This window comes from Haplochromis burtoni, unplaced genomic scaffold (genome assembly GCF_018398535.1).
Source record: "Haplochromis burtoni strain Fernald_Lab_line unplaced genomic scaffold, NCSU_Asbu1 Contig_8, whole genome shotgun sequence".
Lineage (NCBI taxonomy): Eukaryota > Metazoa > Chordata > Actinopteri > Cichliformes > Cichlidae > Haplochromis > Haplochromis burtoni.
Genome location: NW_024582369.1, coordinates 417,347 through 442,697, shown reverse-complemented (window position 1 = coordinate 442,697; position 25,351 = coordinate 417,347). Strand labels below are relative to the sequence as shown.

Below are 25,351 nucleotides of genomic sequence, written 5' to 3'. Positions count from 1 at the left end.
GACTCCAAGTGTATAAGTTGTGTTTTCACCGGATCTCTCAATATGATGTCAGCAGAGATTCTGACGTGAGTGAGGGAAGCGGCCATTAGAGCAATAAACCAAAGTAAACCCATAGAGTGATCACAAACACTATGAGAGTGGCCAAAAATTTGGTAAATTTTTAAAAAGAATGAACACACTGACCACAGCAACACCAAAAGGTCTGAAACACCACATAATAAAACTGAGTTGGATGATCACAGAATTATTTCCATGGTTAAAAAAACAACAACTTCACATTAAAAACCAAATGACAGGCGAAGTGAAAAACTTTAAATTGTACCTAGATGATCAATGTTCTGCTGGATCCTAGCATCTTGATCCACCTAATCACTGCTGCAGACCATGCATACACATGGCACTGCCCTTTGGCACAAAAGAGACAATAAAGGACACATGGCGTTGACCTGGTTTGCAATTGCAAATTCCTTTGATTCTAGCTAAATCTGCATCCATGGAATGTGCTGAAACATACCGGATCTAAGGATGCCCCACCCCGGAGCTGACAGGACCCAAAGGATTTGAGGCCAATGTTTCAATACTGCAGGACAAACCCATAGGACCCCCAGCAGATAAGGGCTGGTTTTTGCCAGCAGTACTTTAGACCATCAACACACACGTCTAGCAATTTCATTAAACTGCAAGTGTAAATGAAGCAGACAAAAACAATTTAAAGTTCCTCAGAAAAACCCCCAGTGGTGAGTTCTAACAAAAGCCCTGTGTCTCCAAAGACACCCTGAGGTAAAGTCCAGCACAGCACTTAAATCCATTTCATTCTCCTTTACTACCTGTCCATTCAAGAGTAAATGGTGCTAATCAATCATTCAGGCACAATGATTAAGATGAGTCCTGTGGCAAATTATTAGACTCTCCCCACTTTAGTTTGAGTAATGGTATGCTACTTAAGCATATTTAGAAGATATGGGGAAGGGGGGTTTAACTAAATTTAAAGTATATTGCCTGTTGCCTGTATTCATTCTGAATGAGTCGAATGAGCTTTTGAAAGAACCAGATTGAACTTGCGTAACAATGCAGACAAGAAACCAACTGTTGCTGAAAGATAAGAGTCGTTAAAGATGCCCACAAGCCTCTGGTCCCTCGTTCCCACTCCTTGATCTAAAAGCTGCTAATTTAATAGAAGAGACTGATGAGTTTAATCGGCTTGATGCTAACAAAGGCGTTTTTACTGGGTAATTGAATGTGCAATTAATAAACGCTATTATGGCCATTTTAGAAGAGAAAAACACAGACACGGATCAATACACAGAGGAGGGCGGGAGAAGTAACTCAAGTTAGCACAGACAATACCCACTCAGTCGCCTCACACGTTCAGCACTTCAACAATCAGCTTGTTGAGCTAGATCTGAATGCAGCTGATGTGTTGGAAACCTAAATATTATGAATATAAAAAGATGTACTATGTATACTTTTCCTACTTCCACTAACCTGGGTTCTCATCTACTGTACATAACATCTTTCTCTTTTCTCCTCATTTAATTTTGCTTCTGTTTGCCACTTCCTGTCTATCACTTTCTGCTTGGACCACTGCTCTTTCATATTTTTCTTCCTTCCGATTCTTTAATAACGGCAATATCCGTTGCTCTCTGCTGGGCTAAGTGGCTTAGCCTTCATCTTTTATCTCTCAAAGTCTCCCAAAACAAAAAGAGAATGGAAAAAAAACTCACTCTAAGCCTTCCCTACCTCAGAGACACCAATTTCCATATATTTATATCCATGCACATTCCCCCAATCTCTCCGGCAGAGCAGCTGGTACATGCACTGCTCACCAACTGTGTCTGCGTATGTATGTGTGAGCACAGGGGACTTGCAAGTGTGTGTCTGTCAGTGTAAGCAAGTAATAGAGCATGACATGTTCAAAGCCCCAGCTTTTTGTTCTGCTCAGCCACCTCCCCTCATCCTTTTTAGGGTCACCAAGACCTCCAGGCCAATCTACTAAGAACACAGAGGAAGTGAGGGAAAAACATAACACAGGGAAAAAAATGGTAAGTGAGACTTCCGCACTTTCAACACGCCAGTTTCATTATTTCCTTTGAGTATTCTCAAAGCTGAATACCTGGAGATGAACAAGGGAAAGCAGAGAGGAGAAAATGTGAAAGAAATAGAGAGGAGGAGTGTAAAGAAAAGAGACAAAAAGGCTAGAGACAGGAACCACAGCAAAGGATGACAGAAAATGAGATAAAAGGGCTGAGAGAGGGTAATGAGAAAAGGAAAGTAGAAGTGGACATGAAGGTAGATTAAACTCTGTGGTTACTGCGTGTGCTCTCAGACTCATTGCTTATATAATGGAGCTCATCTGATCAGCTGGGGTAATGCCTTTCTCTTCTCTCTGTAAGGTGTTCAGCAGCCTCATCTCAGATCACTGAGAGCATACTCTGATGAACCCATCTCAATTAAAATCAGAAACAAGATTCCCATAAAGGCTCCAAGTTTGGACTGTCAACCAGGCAAAGTGTGGAAGAGTGTCTCTCTTTTCCCATAATATATAGTTTTTACATAATCTGCTCTGCTTTCTGAGTAACGACTCTTCATTAAGCCATTAAAAGACTATATTTAGCAGACATTACAGCAGCCAAGAAATTGATTGTGTGCCACTGGAAGAGCCCGCTCTTAGTCTCTGTGGTCGATCAGTTATGTCTTTTTTTTCCTTCTCAATTTTCCTTCAAAAAAGGGAAAGCACTGAGCACATTGCTCTAATGATTTTTTTCTTTTGAAGTTTGGAATTAGTGCTTTAAGTATTACACACTTTATTATGTGTGCGTGTGTAATTTGTCTTGTTTTTTCCCTCTCTTTCATATTTCTTTCTACAAATTATCACAGAAATGCTTCACAAAATTGAAACTCCTTTCTTTTCTATGTGCATGATTGCTTCATTAGCCTCAAACAGTATTGTATCTAACAAATTGCCATCTAAAATTACAAAATGACATTTCAAAATATAGTTTGTCAAACTTCATTGAAAAGTTACACAAAGATGTAGCAGATCAGAGAAGGCATTCAGATACAAATGCGCTTCGCGTATGCTAAGGTGTCGCAACGCAGGAGTACTGAGCTCCGTGTGCGCGTGTGCCAGCTGATCTGTCAGCGTGTCTGTGATCCTTGCGTCTGTGACACATGACTGCACACGTGTTTACTCTCAAGGCGTTTTGGGGAAAAAAATAATAGTGTGGCGAACGGGATGCCGAGAAACGCATTACGATGTCAAGAGCGGCCGGGCAGGCTGGGAGTAAACAGTAGCCACGGGCTGAGTCATTTATCTGAAAGCAATTACACTCCGGTGCACTATCACAATAACCAGTGGTTACAATAAATAATACAGTGGGGAACACTGCTGACAAACGGCACTGATGGCAAAGGTACGAATGGGTCAGCACAATAAAGGTATTGACTGCTTGTTAGAAAAACTGACTCTGTGTAGTGTAAAAACATCAATAAGTGCAATGATAAAACACGAGAAAGGACACTACTCACTGTACAGCAATGATGTCGAACCTGGCCTTTAAAACTCTACCAATGCAGGATTTTGAAACGAATAAATGTACCATAGCCACACGGCTGCTGAGCTTAACGCTTGAAAAACAATCATCGTTAGCACAGTTATATTTTTAATAACACGTTTGTTTATCTTTATGACAACAACAACGCATCTTGTGCAATTTAATATCTTTATTCTAGTTAATTAGACGTCTGCTCAGGATAAGGAGGGAGGAGTTAGGCTGCTACGATATAACATTAGCAAATTTCACGAAATAAAAGAAATCTTAACCCTCTGTACCCTAACAGGAGAAAATGATTAGGACAGTGAGGGAGATGTTAGTCAAACGCAAGGAAACCATCTGCGCACACAGAAAGAGAGAGAGGACAACTAATGAGGCATTTGCTTTAAGAAGGGGAAAAAAAGCTTGATAACATGGGGCTGGCTATATCAAGCTGAGAGTATGGTTACAAATGCTTAAAATGTGCAGAAGGAACGTTTATTTTAGGAAAAAAGTTACTTTCTTGAAGCTTCTCTCTGAAAATTTAAAGAAAAATCAATAAGGAAAGGACAAGGTATGGATAAATCTTTCAGAGTGTGGCAGGAACATCGCCTGTGGCAACAATTCATACCGTGCAGTGATTCTGCTGCTGCAGCAGAGTGGGCACATCTCCTCCGATGGGCATCTGCTTCGCCAGCTCCTCATCCTTCATGCAGATCCACCTCCACAGCTCCTCCAAAAGGCCCAGCAGTCGAGACCAGCGCTCAGCACTCACCTCCAGATGTGCTCTGCCAAGATGAAGCATCCACTTAAACTAGTACCACCAGATCCCTGTGACAGTATCCCAGTAAATCCTTTCAAACTGTACTCCTTACTTTACACTTTATTCTATACATCCGCACATATTACGGTCTCAAATTTGTTATTCTCTAAATTATAGCGTTTAAATCATATAGTAAGGTTCAACAACTTTTGAATTCTTCCTGCTACATTCTAGCTATGACTGCATTTCAACACGTAAAAAGACATATCCTTACAAAACCCTGTAAAAACCAGATTGCTAACCACTCAAAAAGAGGTCGCTGGCCTTCTGGAGTGGACGTTATTTGAAGAAGGTGGATGCAGTTGGCTGCTAACGGTGTGGGTGGCAGCTTGAGTGCAATGTGTGTTGATAATCACTTATTTTTCTCTTCTCCTCTGGGCAAAATGTATCTGAACACGGTGTACAGAGACCTCCTAATGCCACTTACCGAGTTAGCCTTAATTACACATGTACTGCAATTAAGGCATAATGGCCTGCATGCAATCATCATACCGTATCCCATCTCCCACACCCACATGCACACGCACACGCACACAGAGTTTTCTTGCTGTCTATTTCCCCGTTCTTTCCTTTCTGTGCAATGCTTCAGCTTGACTAAGTCCCATTTCTCCCACTAAAATAAACCATTATAAATTCAGAATCATTTCATCATTTGTATTGATATCCCAACCTCACTTTGTTCTCCTGGCATGGCTTTATTTACCCTCCCCTCTTCCTCTTTGAACATCTCCATCTGGCCCTGTCACCTTCACTTCTGCCTTCACTTTCTTCACCGTCCGCGTCCCTACTCATCACCAATCTTTTTTATTTATGCCAAGGTTGTGGCTGACGAGGCACTACGTGCGTGAAGTTTATGTCCTACCGTGGTTGCTCTCGGGTATTTTTTGTGCTATATGTCATCCCTCTGCTTCACGATGGACATGCAGAAAACAGGAGGCAGTGTAAGGCTGTTATAAACAACTCAAATGAATATTTCCTAAAATACTGTATGCAAATGAATATTTTCATATACGAAGAATGTTTTTAAATCATGACTACAATAGGAGCAACCTTGAGACCAATTTCAATCATGCAATCAGAAAAATCAATCCATCTCTCTCTTTTTTGTTTTTAAATTAAAGTACCACCTGAATTCCCCCCAAAATGGGACATTTCAAATTTAAAACATGCACAAATTTCTTGAATATTCATCAGCTTCAACTTCTTGCCTTCGGGATTGCATGTGTAGCAGCCCAAAGTTGGGCTGACTGCTGCGAGTCAGTCAAAGAACTACCTTCACTTCTCTGAAACTGCAGTACCAATCACAAAGAAATAGGATGACAAAAGCTCAACGAGCTATAAATTGGTTGCTGCAGGATGTTCTGTCGTAGTGTCAATAGCGCAGAGAGAGGCACGATGCAAACAGACAGCACCACTGTTTTGTGGCTATCCTGCATCGACCTGACATTTTATTCTGCAGTATTTGATGCTGTAAACGGTCACATCACATATAAAAATATCACGCAGTAGCTATTGTTCTTCCTCCTCCAAAATTTCTAAAGCATTTTAAGAAAACAACATTGGCAGCAGCCTGGGATGGAGGCTGTGATGCATAAGAGTAATGACTGAATTAATGAGCTTGTTTCTGGAATGAGTAGATTACTGAGTTAAGTCTGACCCGCCTGATGTAGTTACTGTGTAGAAGCCTGGTGTAATTTGTGTAAAATAATCAAAGTAGACACTATGGACACTGTGTTTAAAGGCGCAGTGTTTAGAATTTTCACTGAGTACAAAGCAGGTCCAAATGCAGACCATTTTACTGACATTGTTATTTCATTTTTAAATGAAAGCATTTTCTGATTGGATTGTTTTCATTTATCAACTTCCTGGGCTCCAGAATTCCACATGTTGGGGAAAAGGAAATTTTCTGATCAGGAAATAGCACATCTCCCAATGCACTACATTTAATAGTTAATCAAAACTTCTGCAATGTTATGACACACTAGCTGATTAAAAAAAAGGAGTACACTCAAGCTGAGACCTACTTGGACCATTGCCTTGAGACCTTATGCCAAGATATCTTTTTTCTTCCAAGTTTGAGAGCAGCAAAAAGGCAAAAAACTGCAATCTGACATCCATGACCCAAAAGACTCGAGAAAGCAAAAGTTAACAAGTTAAGTTGAGAGCTTTTACTGACCTGATGTTGGCAGATTTGGTCTTCAGGTCGCTCCATCGTTGATTCATGTCATCCAGCCTGTGCTGGAGGAACACGGCCTCCTCTGAGCTGCCCAGCGCTTTAACCATCTTCGACTTGTTCCCGTCGACGCTCTTGTAGATGTCATTGTGGGCATCGATCTCAGCCTGGATGTCCTAAAAATACGAACAGAGAACATGGTTTTATCAGCGGAAAATTAAAGTACAGTCAAGGGCAGCAATATAGTAGTTTCACATCATTCTTATCACAAAAAAATGGATGAGACAGCTGACTACAAGTGAACCTAAAATTTCTTCGGATTGTGTCACAAAGACTTTTCTTGAGGGACATCACAGCGTACTGCAAACAAATTTACCAGAGGGCAGAAAAGTTTATATTTTCTGGAATATCCTCAAGGTACTTTGACTAAAAAGATTTGAACTTCTATTCTTTTGCCGACTTGGAAGGCCCACGCCATCCAGAAGCAAGTCCCCGAGCAATATCAGCCTTCATATTAATGCTGGACCACCATTACATTACACCAGGTCTGAATGACAGCAAGAATTTCTCATTTTATGCTGGTATAAAGTTCTAATGCACTGCAGTGTGACTCAAAAATGCTCTGTGTATGGATGTGTGTATGTTTACAGGACCAAATTCAATATTATGACGAAGCAAGATTTTGTGTGTCTGTGTTCTTAACTCAGTGGCTCTATTACAGAACCCCATCTCAAAGGGCATGTGTGAACGTCTGTGTGTGAGGGTTAAACCACAAGGGGCGCTGACGCAAGCAGAGGATCCTGTCAAATGTTTTATTTTTAGATGTATAAAACTGTTCCGTGTTCTTCTCTCGCGCACTCTCTCTACTGGGACTCCCCTCAGTTCAACCTTTTTCAACTGCACATAAAGAAAAGACTCCAAAGAATACCATGTGTGTAAGTGTAACACTGCTTGGAGCACAGAGGTGTGCAAATGGGGCAAAATTGCTGTAGCTAATAAAAGTGTAATAAGACATACAGCCTACAACAGTGCCGGAACGTAAAATAATACAAGACATGGTGTATAAAATTACACATCTTCAGCAGCTTAAGTAGTTAATTGTGTATCATTTGCACTGGAAATGTAATATTTTACATTTACTCTAATTATAAAAACACAGGAAAATCTTGGAAAAGGCCATTGTTGCGGAATTGCTTTCCTATCCTCTGCATCACTATAATAACTGTGTGCAGTAATGGAAAGGGTCTGTACTGCCATTAATGTGCTACTACACTAACTAGAGCCTAACGGATACACTGATCACCCCGTGCTAATTTTGGCCTATTACAGATGAATTAATGAACATATCTTCAAAATGTTTCTAGATATGAAACTTTTTAATATTACACTATTATATTTGTAAATTATACATCATAACTGAGCAGTTAAGCAATGTATTTGTGTTAAGTTTCTCACTGGTTTGTCAAAAATGATTAGGGATTTGGCAATGTCCCCCATTGTTCCATCATCCTGCCGTTCCCCAGTGAGTAGGGAATGGGCACAGAAACCTGGTATTAAACAGGCTCCGGAGCTACATTATTAAAAGATTAGAGTATTAGTAACCTACAACATTATTGGAATTGGTTTCGGTACTGGATTGCTTAAGAAAAAAGAATGCAGTCATATTCTAGTTTCATTTTTCCTGCCCAGTTTCCTTAATAATTTGCTATTCAATATCCTGAAGATAACTCCTCTCGCTCGACTTGACTGAAGTCTGCTGTAGACACGGACAGCTGGAAACACAGGTTCAGAACCCATTTCATACTTCCTTGAAGCTCACCTCAAGTCCACCATCTGGGATGCAAGTCCAGTTGGGGTGGGTGTAATGTAAATTCTCAGGATGAGTCCGCGATCACAAAAAAAAAAAAAAAAGAAAAAAGAAAAGAAAAGAAAAAAAAGACAGGTACTCCCCATTTACCAACAAAATTTGCATCACTTGAACCCAAGCGGCTGCAGAAAGTATAATCAAGGCTTAACAGGAATAACTATCCGGCCATTGTGTCTCCAGCTGTCCGTGTCTGTGTCAGCAACAGAGTATAAACAAGGCTTCAGGCGCACACATCCACAGACTCTGGTCTTAGTGAGGACTGAGGAGAAAATGAAACTCTCCAAAGTGATGGATTCACTTGGCCAGAGCCGACACTTACAGTACTCATTGCCACAAGTGCAACAGGTCAAAACATGAGTAGCGTGTGAAAACATTGAATGAAAGTCCATCACACTAAGGTGAAAAAATGAAGAGTTTTCAACCGTCCAACTAACATGACCTACATGTAGCGATGCCAAGTGTGTGCATTTTTTGTACACAGAAAAAATCCACTGACAAAAATCAGCCGTGGTTCCAAATACATACTCCAATATAAACAGAGGGAAGACGCTGAATGGGTATAAACAATACAGGAGACTCAGAGTGGATGTATGTTAGACGAGTATGAAAAGACATGACCTGTGTATATGTTTTGAATAGTTTAGAGTTTAAATACTCTGCAAAGTGCGCTGCTGAAAAACAAAAAATACATTTCAAAAAGTAAATTTCAGCCACAGTGCAACCAGACTGCACATGAAACGACTACACACAGCTACCTGTGGCAATATGCCGCAGTTAGTTAATGCCAATGGGCATTTCACTGAAGGCCGAAGCAAATGCCTCTGCTGTGATCTGCAAGGATAATCATCCACTGCATTTTTTTAAGGCGCAAATAAAATCCTTCTTAAAGGTTACAGAAGAAAGAAGGAAAGCCAGGGAGAGACGGGCAGAGGGAGAGGATATGGAGATAAAGACAGAAAGAAAGAGTAACACCAAGAATAAAAGACACAGACACATTTGGCTTCTGAGCCAGCTGGCTGTGTTTCAAGTCATTACCCAAGTGCTTCCCTTATATTTTCCTTTAGCGCTTCTACTTCCAGTGGAAATAGTTTGCACACACTAGCACATTCACATATAACACAGAAAGCATACATTGAACGGACATACAACGGCACATATATTCATTTACAAAACCCCCCTTTTAGGGTGTATTTCAACTAATGAAAGACTGCTTGCAGCCAGAGGATTGTATATGTTGATGTATAAGTGTAGCGACGGATCATTTTCTCCCTCTCGTCAACACAGACATACCCAAACACACACATAAAAAACCATTTGTATGCCACAGGTCACCATGAGAGTAACCACCGGCCTGTGTTTACTTTTCTTCTATGTTTTATTTATGAATTATTGACTAAAAATGGACCATTTTAGGTCCTGGCAAAGGACCTCAAATATGCCTCCTCTCCTCGATCTATAAACTCGCACTCACCATACACACAAACACTGATTTATGTGCGAGTGGGAAGAAAAGCAGCAGAAAGGTTAATGGTTCTGGATCTCATGCACACTGTAATGAGTGATAGAGATTTGCTGGCTGTGAGCTTGTTGGAGCTGGAGAAGCGATTCGACCGAGTCTCCCTGGAAACTGAAGCAACAACTACTGCTTAAAGCTTTATGAAGGATAAAAGCATTAAACATGCTGTTAAGCTATGGCTGAAGGGCAAAAAAAACAAAACACCCAGACGTGCTCGCCCATCGGTGAAACTCTAACCTAAAGGAACTTGTTTACATTAACAAAACAACAATGACCCTTACTTGGCTAAGCCATGTTAGCCTTTAGATCTTAATAAAGCAATTAGCGTAAAGGTCCGCTTTGACAAATGATGCTGATTTCATGGCTGTGGGTCTCATTCTATACTAATTCGCTCTCTGCACAGTATCGTCTCTCAGAACCATTCATTCCACTTTAATGAGTCCAATAAGGACTGCTTAGACTTCATAAAGCTGACTAAATTTGGACCACAACAACAAAGATAGGGGGGAAAAGAAGAATGAAAGATGGTTGTGTTTGTACTGATAGTTTGCATCATTCAAAAACTAAAAGAAGTCAAGCTATGACAGAACAGACTTATAATATACCTTTTCAAACTTTCTGAGCAGCTCCTGCAAGCTGAAGTTGAAGCCAATCATTCTGACTCCTCCTACTCCCTTGTGTCCCTACATCTTCTCTACTTTCATACAGATGAAAGGATGTTTCAGGTTTAGGGCAAGTAGACAAGTCCTCCAGTGGTTATGGTCAAAACCAGAACATTCAAGGTAAGCGTTCAGATCAATAATAAATCCAGAATTTGAAGAATCTCGAATCTGGCAACTGAAAAACCCAGCTCTTGCAAAAAATCCAGACACAAAAGGGTCAAAACCAGGTTGCAATCCCAAAACAGGCAATTTACACACCCCTTGGCAGCATTCGAACATGCATGCCGGTGCGTGTGCTCGCCTAATCCCGCCACATGTTGGTAGCATCCTCCTTTGAAAGGCAGCCAGACTGCATAGGGAAGGTGACAGTTACCCTGCAGTCATGCTTCAGAGCTGAGACAAGGATTTAGGGACAAGTGGTGCCACTGGAGGTTTGACAGAGTAGCAGCTGTAGGCTGATTGTTGAGTTCCTCGGGCCAGGAATGGAGCACTTAAACCGCGACAGAAATCCGACAAATCTTGGGTGGAGGTCTGCAAAGTGGAGATAACGGTTTGTGTCTTGAGGGACGACTGGTGTGGTTGAGGACAGGTCTGCGCTCTCCTTCGGGTTTGCTTTGCTTTCCTTCTACCACTTCCCTTCAAAGTATGAAGGAAGCTTTGTTCACCGTGTCCAGTAGTCCAACCCTGGGCAGGGCCGGGACGTTTGCTCTCAATTAGTGAAATAAAAAGCACTTTCTCTCATCCAGTCTCACACACACCAAGAGGAGAGACCACAGCAGACGGAGGCACGTGATTTACCCTTGCTAAAGGTAACTTGGGCTCAAAGAGACAGAGTCCCCCTCAGCGTCCGACTTGCTACCAGCCCCAGTTTGGTCGCTCTATGACACCCTCCTAATCACTGCCATAACTGGGCCACTTAGTCAAAGAATGCCGCCTTCTTTTTGTTGGAGCCACATGTTCGCAGAGAGCTGCCTCGAGGTTCTGCGTCTAGATCCTGAACAGCGAGTCTGACACTTTGGCCCCTCTTTTGAGTTGGAGCTCTGCCGGTTATCCCCTTGTCTCTTGGGAAGGTGAAAGAGATGAGCGGGACCTATTTGCCATTCCGTCCTCTCTCCCTCTTCGAGAAGAAGAAACTTTTTTAAAAGTTACCTGAATTCTCCAGCTCTCTGCTTGATTTTTTAGCGGGGGGCGGGGGTCATACAAACTCCATAGCTGGTATCCCCATTCCTCTCTCTTCCTCTGTTGCTCTTTCTTTCTGGCCACTAGCCTCGCTCTATCACACAGCTGTTTATTATTTTAATCAGTATCCTCCCTTTCCCCTCCTCTCCCTACCTCTCTCTCTTTCTCTCTCCCCCCTAAACCCATTCAACACACTACACACCCACTTCCTGAGGCCTGCATGGGCATAGAGCTAGGCAGTTCATGAGAAAAGTAAGGCTTTCTGCCAAGAAAGAAAATACAGACCAGAATTCAGTAGAAGCAAAATAAAAAGTGGATAAAAGGGGGAAAAAAAGAGATGTCAGTGAGAAAACGGGCAGAGAGGAAGAATATTAATAGAAGAAAGGATGTCTGTGAGGGTTAAGAGAGAAAGCGAGGGGAGAGGGCCAACAGTGCAGGTGGAATCTTCTACCTGTCTGGTGCAAAAGGGATGAAAACGTGGATGTTTTGTTCATAGATGAGAAAAAGGAAAGTAATGGGAATTTGGGATGGTGGGGTGTCAGGACAGGGGCCGATATAATCTGCTCCACAAAGAACCTTTTTCATTTCTTATGTATTTTAATCAGTGAACAGCACCTTTCCTTGACAGCCCTTATTCAAATTACTAGAACTACCCAACTACTAAAGGCCGTTACTGTTCAGATCCCACAATTTGAATATCATCACTCTGCAGAGGACTGAATTAAGTGAGGCCTGAAATTCCTACTATAGTGTAAAGGCTAAATGCTTTGAAGAGGCTCGGATAGGAGCTGTGTTATATAGGGCTATGTTAAAGAGGTGCAAGCATTAAAATTGATTCCATATATTAAACCTGTGTGTGAGTGTGGAAGTGATTGCCTGACTCCTCGAGTGTGTGCTGGCATTTTGAACAGCAGGGTAGACATGTGGTGTGCATCAAAGACATGCAGACAGATGGCTGTCAAGTGAGGGGGAAGAAAAAATACAATACAACCTTGCATATTCATAAGACAAAGACTTTGAAGTGCACTTAGCTAATTAAAAATATTTACATACTCGAGGCCATTAAATCGCACTTGTGAGTTATGCTGACAAATATATGCCGTTTGAGGGGTTTCTAGTGAAAGATGTAAAATTAACTGCAGCGAATTGGCACATTTGACAAGCATAACTAATTCAACAATGGGTGGAAGCTGGGAGAAAACAAGAAAAAAAACGCTAAAACTTGTTTGATGATTTTGGCTCACCGAGGCTTTTAATGCTTTAACTTTGTGCAATCAACTTAAGGAGTGCGGTTTACAAAAGCAGACATTTATTAAGAATGCAAAAACAGAGATGGATGAAGCCTAAAGCGAGGCACGTCGGGGTTAATGTTGGGCTACATTACTAAAGTAAGCGGATTAGAACCATTACAGGGGTAAGAATGTAACGCTTCTAATCCCTCGGGCGAAAAGAGGAGAGGAAAGAAAAATAAAGTTCAGTGAATGAGCAAAGAGTAACACAAACTTACGGAGTAATAACATGAAGGTGAAGAGAAAATGCGAGGAAAGGCAAAAAAAGGATTTAGAAAAACCCCCGTAATAGATTCCCAAACGTTTCCAACTTTTGCTTAAAGAAAAAAAGAATGGAAAAAAAAAAAAAACTCGAAGCACTTAACTGTAAACTAAAAGATTTATATTTGATAAAATAAGCTGAGTGAGTCAGAAATTAAATATTACAGTGCACACGCCATATGTCTCAAATCCTGTTTTTTCTTCCGCATAAGCTTTAGTTGTTATACTTTTACTTTTTTACTTTCACAACCAAGCGAAGGATTTTATTTTTTTCTAACAGTTTACATATTATTCAATATGTGTTATAAGGCCAAAGAGAATTAGTGTTTTACCATATTTAACCAGTGATGAGTGATGTAGTGCGCTTATCACTGAGGACCGAGTATTTACGGCCTTAGAGAACTCTTCATATCTTGGTACGTTGAGATCACACACTCCAGCAGCAAAGAGAACAAACCCTGAATGTCAAAAGTTTGAGTAGTGCAGATTTTTACCAGGGATCGGATCGTCAGAGCTTCCACTCAATTGACAATGTACCAAACCCTTACAGCACTTCCTGCAGGTGGTGGCCCCATAGGAGGGCAGACCCATGTAGCTCTTCAGGCTAAGACACCCAGCCTTGAGCCAATGCCAGACTGGGACCCTGGTAACCCTCTCCCAGGGTGAACTGGTCCCTTGTCTGGTCTCTTTGTCGTCATATGGGTTTTCTGAATTTGTTTTGCCCCTCGCCGACCACATCAAATGAATCTAGTTGAGGTGGTTCAGGCATCTGACTAAGGTGGGCCTCCTCCACCTCCAAGATGATGTATTTTCAGGATGTCCAACCAGCTGATGCCCCTGGTGCAGACTCAGGACATGCTGTACCAACTATATCGCTCAGCTGACTTAGAAACACCTTGATGTTCCCTGGATGAGGTAGAGGTGGCAGTGAGGGACGGCAAGGAATGAGTTTCCCTGCTTAGACTGCTGTCCGACTGATTGGGAGGGATGAATCAGGATGGATATATGGATGCTTTTCTCTCTCTTTAATGCATTTTTGGAATGTGAAGGTGATTCATGTAGGTTTATACCAACTTTTTCCATATGACTGATTTGTTGTTTTATACGTTTAAAAAAAAAAGTACATTTTGTGTGTTATTCTTGAGTGTGTCATGATTATACGTACACAAAGTTACACAGATGGCTAGTAAACCAAAACACACAAGCACACACAACGCAATTCTAACAGCAGACCCATCCACCAGTAACCTTTCCCTGTCAGATCAGTTAAAATTCACACAAACCTATCTAATCCAGGCTCGGTCTTTACAATGTGCAGCATCTGCTGAAAAATCAATGCAGCTGCAGCATTCCACTATAATTCGCAGCCTCTTAAATTCACATCTAGTGAAGTCACTTCCTGTGCCTCGGGTTATCACTGACACTCCTCTTCCTGTTAGGAGGGCAGCAGCCCTTTGGGGAGATCTGAGCCCTGAAGAGAGATAGAGTGTGTGTGTGTGTGTGTGCGTATGCGTGTGTGTGCGTATGCGTGTGTGTATCTGTGCGTAAAGCGGGCAAAGTGAGTGCGTCTTCGTTGTGGCTCATTTGGCAGTATAACAAATGTGTCAAGTTTTGGAACAAAGTGTTATGGGTGTGCACAGATGAAAGAACTCTTGCAGTATTTTAAAGTACTCTGCTTTCAGATGTGTAAACCCTTCTCATCAAACAAATGCGCAATTGTGCAGCAGAAATAGTTCTGTAAACTTGAAGGCCACTTCTCGAACTCGTTTAGGCTTAAATTTCTCAGAGAATACGATCGCAGAGTTGACAGCAGTTCCAGCTATCGAATTCTGCACCGTACTTAGTAAACACAAGGTTAATGCGGCTCCCAGTGTGACTACTGTGAAGGAGCGTGAATAAAAAGACTGGCAGATAAAAGAAGAATAACCAACATAAGAATGATGACATTGTTGCATCACATGCTCTTATTATACAGCGTCTCTTCCAAGAAAACAATTATCTGGCGTATCTGCTCACAGAAGTTATATATGGGCTACACTTACAAGCTGACAAAGTAATAAAGCATGTTCCGGCTAACACGCACATTAAAAAGCCACAATCCGACATTCAATTGACAGCTAACCTTCAGTGATGTGACAGAGCTGCCATTAGAGAAGACAACTGGAGTCAAAGGTCATGGAGAAGAATAATAACTTCTTCTGGGGATTCAATAATAGCAGACACTCTACATAGCCATCGTAATAACCAAGAAAAAAAGGACATCCTGAAATTCGTATGCAAGCTCCTTAACACAGGGAGTGGAAATTGATTAGAAGAGCCTGTGTGCTGTTACCTGGTAATCAGCTATTGATTGTGGAGAGGCTTTTTGTCTTGCAGTGTGTCTACAAGACTCTTGGGAGATGACCTGAAGATTGAGGTAAAATGCAGTGGTTCTTAGATGCTAATCTTGTGCCTCCGGGGTTGTGTGTCCAACGAGTGTGCCTCTTTCCTGGTGTCTGATTAACAATTAAAAGCCATCCTTGTCTCGTGGTAGGTCAGATCATTTAAAATGTGACCAGCAAGTAGTAGAAAATGTTTATTTTCGATTAACAGCAACTTAATATACTGCCCGCATTGCCATAAAGACTAAGCAGCAAGGCAGACATCAAACAAATCAAATAAACGGTAATAGCATTGTTCCCTGTAAGCCACTTGTGCATTTTAAATCTAACAAGGTGAAGGCAAGCTTGCAACAAACAATAAAAATAAAATACAGAGTAGTAATTGTACAACAGAATATGTCAATAGCTTCTAGGTGTGTGTTGGCTACACAGTATTAAAAGACAAAAACAAGGTCTGACTGTTTTATGTCAGTAAGATTATAGTTCTAGTACAGTTTAACTAAAGCAGAGGTCTCACTTATTAATAGAAATCAATTAATCCTTGGATAGCAGACCTTTGGAAGTAAAATAATGAACAAGAAGTCATTGAATTGTGAGCACTATTAACTTACTCAATTTATTGGATTTATTAAAAAAAAAAAAAAAGGTTTTTATCACCCTGCTTTTCCCTAGCATTCAAAGACTTCTCCCTCTCCATCCTTCCTTTTCATCACTATTTTCCTCCAGCGGCCCATCTCTTTTACTTTATCTCCACTCTTGGCCACTATTTGAAGTGAAGCCATCTAGGTAAAGCCATCTAGGAACAGAAGATCTTGACCTTTGTGGGTGGTCTGCCAGCAAGTCACCGCACCACATCACAACAGAAATTATTTTTAAAAGGAAGAAGAAGAAAAAAGTCGATGTGACGTGATTGCTTCTGAGGCGGCTGTCGCCTCCACGGCGGGCTGCCGGAGAAATACGCTTTGAACATGAGCCTGACACCTGCTGTGTTTGGTGGGGAGGAAAGAGGCCTCAGAAGGTTAGGTGACTGGACCAATTAGTGTGCTCCAATAATGAACAGTAGGAGACCACTGTGTGAAGGACTGTCCTGTGGCGCTATGGAGCCGGTGTCAAAACAGTGGGTGAGTACAGGTTATAAGTAGGCAATGAAAGTGTAATGGTAGAAAAGCGAGAACAAAAATATTGTGTTATGCAATGAGCCCACTAACATACATTCAAATTACATCTCAAACACATTGATATTCTCAAAGAAAATGAAAAGCATTATGATAATGGCTTAAAAGCAGCACATTGTCACACTCTGTGGGGCTGGCCTGGAGCAACAAACCACACAAGAAAGGGACTGATGGATAAAGGAAATGGTGATGATGATAAATTATTGCATACTTATGTCGATGAAGGAAGAGAAAGTTGGAAAACAATCAGCAAATGCTTTAATATCAAAAGAATGGAAGAATGAGAGCGCCCTGAAGAAAGCAACAACAGAGACAAATGTGCACAAAATGACACATTTAGCAACAAAGGCATGAAGGGAATAATTTGTTTTCACCAGAGAAAAGAGACACATGAATAATGGGTAGTGTGGGAAAGCCTGCCTTCATATCCTCCACCTTAAAATAAAAACATTATCGAGTTTCTGGTAACAGTCTTAAAAATTTACTTGGCGATTCTTTACTTTTCAGTGAATTGCATAATTACGCAGATCAACACTACCTCCTACTCACCCTCTCACACCATCCTCGCCAAGCAAACCAACTGCTACACATATTGTTTTTAAGAGAAAGAAAATCGCCGACATTTGCTTCATATAACAGTTGTGCCTCGCTTTTTTCAGCCATCAACTTCAAATATTATCGACGACTAAAGAAAACACCCTTCAAAGATACTCAACCTTAAAATCTTTAGACAGTGAACTCATAGAAACTGACTGATTCTTCACATATTGTTTACAATTGCCTTTTTATTGAAGTTTGAAACACGGCATTCAGCTTTGGTGTGACATTTACTTTCCCATCTGTCTGAAGCTATTTTATTTAGAGCCCACATCGGTCAGTGAAGAGGAAGGATTTCCAAATTGGGGTGGCCGAGCTGGTTGGCGTCCAGCTTTGAGGCTGCACAGAAAACAATTTGACAGCTTCTGTGTATCTTCAAATAACTGATGCATCGATCATACGGATAGCCAAGCTAGGATTTCAAAATGATGTCCGTGTAAGAATTAGAGCTTCATTACAGTAAGAAAAAAAAAGGATCAATAACCACAATCCATTCTCTACTCCAAATTTAATGACAACACTGTCATCAACCACTGAAACAGCAAACAGGGAACAAGAACAGAGTTGATGATTGATGTTGCACATTTCCATGAAATCTCACGGTGTAGGGGTCTAACCGCCTACAGACACAGTTCCTGTCTAACCCCTCGGGGATGAACTGCTGGGTGGGACTCACAACAGAGCTTCAGTTCAGAGGAAAGATAAGACCACAGAGTTTCCAAAGGCCAAACCCTACACCGTACAGTCGTGAAATTTCATGAGAAACAAAAAACACCACAGATTTCCATTTGATTAACTCCTGAACATGTTTATGAAAAAGCACCATAAAGGGATAAAAACCTACACACACCAGGCCTTCAAGCATCTATACGTAACAAAGTGGTACATCCACTTTCTGTAGATTTTCTAAAATAAAATAATTCAGCTAGATGCCTTCTTATTGTTTTGTATTGGAGAAGACATGAGTGATAATTAACACCACAAAGAAAGAGCTTAAACTTCAGATTTAAAAAAAAAAGAAAAAAAAGGAAATGTCAAGAAGGAGAATAATTCAACAAGGGAATTGGATTTTTGAAAGTATTTCAGCCAAGCTACATAATGAATGTTTGGCCTGGCAGCAAAGATGCTAATAAGAACCTCCACCCCCCAAAACACTGACAAAAATCCTGGGAGGCAAGAAGTCTGTGTCCAATAAAAGAGCGAAAATGGGGATAAAACCATAAATATGTAATAATACATCCTGCATATGGTGCTGGAAACTGAAGCGGTGAAGTCTTTCCACAGCCTCTGAGCATCCAAACAGACTGATATTTTTGCATAACTGCTCTGACAAGCGATGTAAAAGTTTGCGGCTCAGCAAAAATACGCCCAACCTTTCATTCTCTTACAACTCCTTACTGCGTGTACTTCCTAGTTTTGTAAGTCACACCCTAGTGAGATTTAAACAAATACTAAGATTTCTTTGCAAAAACACTATTAGACCCGTGTCAAGTTGAAAACAAAAATGGAAGTGTTTACTGAATACAAAATAAGACGCGAGTCAAAAAAACCTGTGCCGAGGATATAAAGGCCCCGTGGAGGAAGCGATGACACTGACATAGTGGGCGCCTAAGTGTATGATGAGTTCTTTTTATTGCAATGCAGTTTTCTGGTTATACAGCCTGTGGGCTCCCTCTACACCCCGGCTTCTCCATCCTACCCCTTCATATAAACTTTTCATCCCATTTCTTGGCCATATTTATCTTTCTCCACTGCTCCTGTTAACTCCAACTCCTCTTTTTTATCCTCCTTCTCAACCTCTATCTCCTACTTTCAGAACCTTTGTTCCACCCTATTTATCTTTTTATTTTCTGTCATCTCCACCTCCTAGTTAGTTTACTGCCCAGGGGAGGTGAGTGAGATATCAAACCCCCACAAGCCGGCCTCTTGCTGAGCTCCCATCACCACGACAACAGGCCGGGCTGATGGTTGGCTTATTACTTCCTGGAATGTTTACTGTAGGGAAGCTGTCTCAGTCCGCATCATTGACGCGTCTTCTGTCATGCTGTGCTAAATTACTTTACCCATCACTCAAGCATGACTCTGTCTGGAGTCCCTGCCTTCATTTGTCTTCTTCCCTTCCATAAATTGCCTACTGTCCTAACAGTCACTACATGTTGCTATTTCAGACCACGAGTCAGGAACCATTTGCTGCTGCTAGACTGAAATGACTTGTTTGATGGTGTGTAATCCTCCGTGCCCTGATATCCAGTTTACCCATCGGATTTAAGGAAGATCTGACTCTGTGTCATCTCAGCAGGGGCAAGTTTTTTACCCTGGTTTAAACAGCTTCAATTGTCATGTATATGCCTGAAGTTTAATATTCCGTCTCCCACCGAGACTCCATTACAAGTTGTGATGAATGCCATCAGCATACAGCAGCAACTTTACTTCCTTAAGACGTCCTGCACAGTGCAACAACTTAATATAAGCCGTGGACTCAATTTTCGTCCCACGGATGAGCACTGAGCCACTTTTTACGCTCCGCTGGGTACAAGGTGAAAATAAAAGAACTAAAAAAAACGAGTGCGTTCTGTGACCGCATGGTTTTTCTCCCAAACTTCTTCATCTCCAGAGACACATGGATCTATTCCATCAGTGACAAAAGCAATATTCTGCAGTCAACCACAAAGATCTTATTCCTAACTGAATAACCTTTCACCCCCCTCATTTTCTCTCATCTCACTGACATTTCCCTGTTGACTTTCACATGATCAATGATCTGTCTCTTCTAGGCTTTATCAAGCTTCTCTCCAGGGATCGGGTCCAGTTCTAAGCTATAAAGCCAGGACATCACACGTCTCCAACCCTACATGTGCTGCTGCTCCCCCCAGAGGATGAATAAGGACCACTATAAGAAACTTTTAAGCAAGTGCAATTCTGCTAGAGTTTGAGAGAAATCAGCTGCCAACGCCAGATAACTTTGAGGCTCTGCTGTCACTAGTGTCATTCGGCAGTTTTTTTGCACTCTGAACAGTGATGTCAACCAGCAACAAGCAAAAAAACAATGCATTCAAAAGTTAAGTATGAGCAAGGATCCGAAAAGTTTAACCAGCTGCCCAAATACTTCAAATATATCACAATGCATCAGCGCTCCTTAAACGAAAACTCAACTGCAAAGCTTCCTTCTGTCTGACTGACATACAGGGTCATGCAGAGACAACTGTCAGCAGATTACACGCTTTACTGCTTCACATAATACTTAACAATAATCCCAACCAATAATTCGTCACACTAATAAGCTACACATTCGGCTCCAAAGACAACTTCTTCCTGCTACTAATGAGACATATTCTGTCAGACGATAACTGAGGCGCAAACCGAATTCTAAGGATTTACTGAGCTGGAATAAAATCCTAACCTCAGTGCTGTTTTGTATTTGATGCCCCCTGAAACAGAAAAATAACCACTTGGATAGTCCAATCGAGGGGAGGAGAAGAACATGCAGTAATTTAGGCAAACTGCAGACCATCTGGGGCACTGAGATTATTTAACCAAAAATAGAGTGGCAGGAAAGGTATCATCAGTCCGACAACCAGTAGGTTTTTCACTGCGTTAGAGGAAGCAGAAGTAACAAAGTGCTGTTTAAACTAAAGATCAATGTGGGAATCAAGACATCAAGACCGTGAAACCAGACAGCCTGCCGATGGCTACCTTTATTCTTCAACACGTTCTGCATTCTCTTGCAAACATTCTTGTAATTCCTTTAAGTAGGCTCCAGGAATAGTTCTAAAGGCTTCTTGAAGGACATTCAAAGCTCTTCTTTGAATGTTTCCTGCCTTTTGCTTTGTTCCCTGTCAAGATGATCCCACACTCCTTAAATATTGTTACGGTCTGGGCTATGGGGAGGCCAATCTATGACTGATAGTGTTCCATTGTGTGTTTTTCTATCTGGGTATGGTTTAACTGCACTTCGTTGGGAATCCCTGTCATGCTAAAAAATGAAACTGTTGCTAATCAAACGCTTTCCTGACGGTATTGCATGGTGGATCAAAATCTGATGGTACTGCTGTCATTCCTCTCTGATCTTTTAACAAAAAATACTCCAAATAGAACTCTCGGGTCAGCTGATAAGTTCCTTCTGATTGTCTCTAGTAGCAGGCTAAACCACAGAGGAGACCAGGCCTTTGCGATTGCTGCGCCCAAACCTTGGAACAGTCTGCCTCTTCAGGATCAGGATCAGTCCAAAACTCGCCATCTTTAAAACCCTTTTACTCACTAGCTTTTAATTGTGACTGAGTTTTTGTTTTGTGCTTTGTGTGTGTTTGTTCTACTTTTTAACTATGTACAGGACTTTGCTCAACTTCTGTTGTTTTTAAATGTGCTTATAGATTGATTGATTGATTGATTGATTGATTGATTGATTGATTGATTGATTGATTGATTGATACTGTTCTGCTTTCATAATTCCATCAATTTCAACAAGTTCCCCAACCCCAATTGCTGAAATGCAGCCCCAAACCATGAGAGCACCTCTGCTGTGTTTTACAGATGGATGCAGACACTCATTGTTGTACCTCTCGCCTAACCTCCTCCATGACTCAAACCAAAAAAAATAAATTAATTAAAAATTAGATAACCTCTGCACTATTTAAGACTGGCTGCCATCAATTTAAGTTTTGAATTTTGTACTTCCCTTCCTTAAGGAATGTGTTTTTGACAGCCAACGTTCCCCTGAGACCATTTCTGGTGAGGCTTTATCGAACAGCAGATCAACTGAAGGACCAAATGCATCTCTCAGGTCCTCTGTCAGGCTTTTGCTTCATCTGCTGTAGATATTTTTAGGTCAGCCATTTTTACTTTTGTCCTTCAATTGTCAAATGTCTTTAAGAATACACTGCACACAATGTTGATATGTTTTCAGCTTATAACTCTTTGGTAGTTACCCTGTCAGTGCATACTATTTCATGGCAATTTTATCTATTTTATGGGAACATATAATGTTTTTGCAACAGGCTGCTAATAAAGTGCTAAAAAGATGCCATTCATTGCTTTCCTAAGTTGTCTGTTATGTGAAAATGCTCAGGTACAAGGACTGGACTGAAAAGGAGAGAAAAAGCAGCCAATGTCTAAAGAAAAACTGAAAGATTTCAGAAAGAAGATGGTGATAAAGTCTGGCTCTTGGAAGCAAAATATAAAGAGATGAGAGGTGACTCAAGACTTCTGCACAGTATTATACATGAAGTTAACTTTTAATGGGTCAAACGGTTGTCTCTGGGCACATCACGCTGATGTGACATTGTTTCAGGGAACTAAAAACTGAAAGCGATTAATTGCTGCTGCTCTTTGATCTCCCATAACAAACTACATGGAAGTCACACACTCTATTCTGTGTGCTTTTATCATTCCTTTCACTGACATTTCATGACACTCACAAACACACACAGTTTATCACGTCCCTACTGATGGGACCGGGGATGATATGATAAAACTCAATCTCTCACTCCATTTCCTGTCGAGACAGGGTCACTTTAGGATGAACGACAGTACAGACACCCATGTAGTGGATGTTAGATGAATATGGGAGCATGAATGCATTTATTACCAGGGTCGCTCAAGTAAATAGCCGTAATGCACCATGCCACTATTATGAAGGAACATCATGTTCCATGTTATGTGGTCGTCTCCACAGGACTCCTTCCTGTGAAAAACACAAAGCCAATAAGAGTGACAGCTTATGGAGCGCCGCAGGGGACATGGGAGAAAAAAAAAAATTAAGACTGAGTTTTGCGAGATCTCGCAAAACTAACTCGGGATCTCGCAAAAGTCAGTCTTAATTTTTTTTCTCCCATGTCCCCTGCAGGGCTCCGTAACAGCTTGATATGATGGTGGAATTTTATAGTTTATAGTTATCGCTAGTCGCAAGTAGCAATGGCATTGATGTGGCTTCAATATGGCGGATATGGGCCGTGCGATTTGCAACAGCACACACCCAATCAGCACATCTTTGTTCAGTAGTAAGTTTAAAACTAGTGTAAAGTGTCAAATTTATTTATTTATTTTCGAAATATTGGCAGACTTTAAATGAGCTCTCTAGAGGACATGCATTGTTTGACAGGGCCAATTATAGAGGATTTGTCTAGTCTGTGTGTAGGCCCAAAAAGATTGATTGGGGTACACAAATCTGTTCTGTATGTTACTCGGCTTTTACTGAGAAGTCACTAAACCCCCCTTAAGATCAATCAAATAGAAAAGTTTGCTCTCTTGCCCCGACAAAGTTTGTGCCGATCCGATCACAACACCATATGACAGAAAAGAAAGGAAACGGAAGCCCTTCTAACTTTGTTTTTCTGCATGCATTACACTAATGCGTCCTCACTGAGGAAATCAGGGCAGATGTAATCTGCTTTCAGTCAAATATATGTAGAGAGGACATGGTGACACAGCTCTGAACTTGTACTCACAAGTACACCAGAGGGTTATTCAAATGAATCCATGCGAGGGACAGGGGAGGTGGGGGAGATCAGAAAGACAGCGGCGGCCCTGAAAAAAGACTGACATTTCCTTCTTGCCTTGATTCGTACAGAGGGAAATCGTTTTCAGCCTGTGCGAAAATATACACATCCCCCAGTCTGATCTGTCTGCGCCTTTTCTCTTCCCCTGACTTTCTAGCTGATCAAACAAAACCCAGGCTCTCTACAGTGGCGTCGTAAGACGAGCTAGAGTCTTCAGAGCAAAGAAAACTCAATTAGACTAATTAGATGGAAAGACACAAACAATCAGCGTGCAACAGCAAGACAGAGAGAGGTGTGCTAAAAGAAAAACACCGTGTGCCTTTTGCAGCGGGTCTGTGTGAGAGGGTGAATGTCTGGGAGTGTGTGACTGCACGAGCACGTCGCTGAAACACTGTTGGATGTGTGTGCTAAACCTAAAAGAAGTTAATGAACAAACAACAGCTGCTTCCATCGCTGAGGAGCAGGAGCACGACGAGTGGGAGGAAAATGAGCAAGATGAGGAGAAAAGGATAGGAAGACTACTTGTGCTCATCTGGGCCTCTGTGGTGTGTGCGAGCTGTGCCTCAGTACTTCAAATGAAGATGGGAGAGTGTAGGTAGGGCGGGAACAGTGACACACACACACACACACACAGATAGGGCCAGCCCCGTGGAGGCTCCAGCGCACGTTTCTCAAGCAGCACTGAAGGAGGCACAAATGTTATGTAAGTATGCCTTGTGACTTCAAAGCCACAGATGGATGCATGTTAAACATCCTTCTGCCTTCCCAGGGAGATCTGTCTGAGTCATGCAGGGTCATAAGATGAGCCAAGGACATGACAAAGTGAGACCAACCATATTACATCTAAAGTGATAGGAGAGTAATGAGTTAGTCAGCATTACTGTCACAAGTGTGCAAAATCACAAAGCGGGGACTTTGGGAATCAATCAGATGACCACACAGAGAGAACATGTTAATAAGATACCTTCAGAAAAATGAGAGGCTAAATCAGCCTAAATGAAATATGACTCACTGGCCATCCAGTGTCTTCAAATTTAACTTTACTGGAGAAACCAGCATGTTTCATATTTACACTTGTGCACATAACTCATCACTTTGGGTCGATGTTCTTGGTCAGTTTCCCAGATTCCGCTAGGAAACAATCTGCTAATAGGTGCACCAGGGGCAAACTTTTTAATCGTTATTGCATCTGAAAAAAATATTGATTTTCTGTTACTGCTCGACTGTCAAGCAGCGTGCGAGTGTTTACAGGAAGTACATTTATTTAGTCCCGAGTAAAACGCGGCTTGACAAATAGAACAAACGAGAAAGTTAGAAATGTGTTAACAGAAGGACTAAGAGGCTACAATTTAAAAAAAACAAAACAAAAAAACATGATTAACAAGACTTTAAGAAACTGAA

General features: G+C 41.3%; 1 protein-coding gene across 1 annotated transcript in view; it reads right to left on the bottom strand.

The window, feature by feature from the left end:
* The window catches only part of utrn (utrophin), a gene marked incomplete in the record, with an annotated part of 177,892 nt that overhangs the window by 73,466 nt on the left and 79,075 nt on the right, over window positions 1-25,351 (bottom strand). The window contains 2 exon segments of the mRNA XM_042225838.1: window positions 4,165-4,321; window positions 6,533-6,705. Of these exon segments, the coding sequence (XP_042081772.1) occupies window positions 4,165-4,321; window positions 6,533-6,705 (330 nt within the window).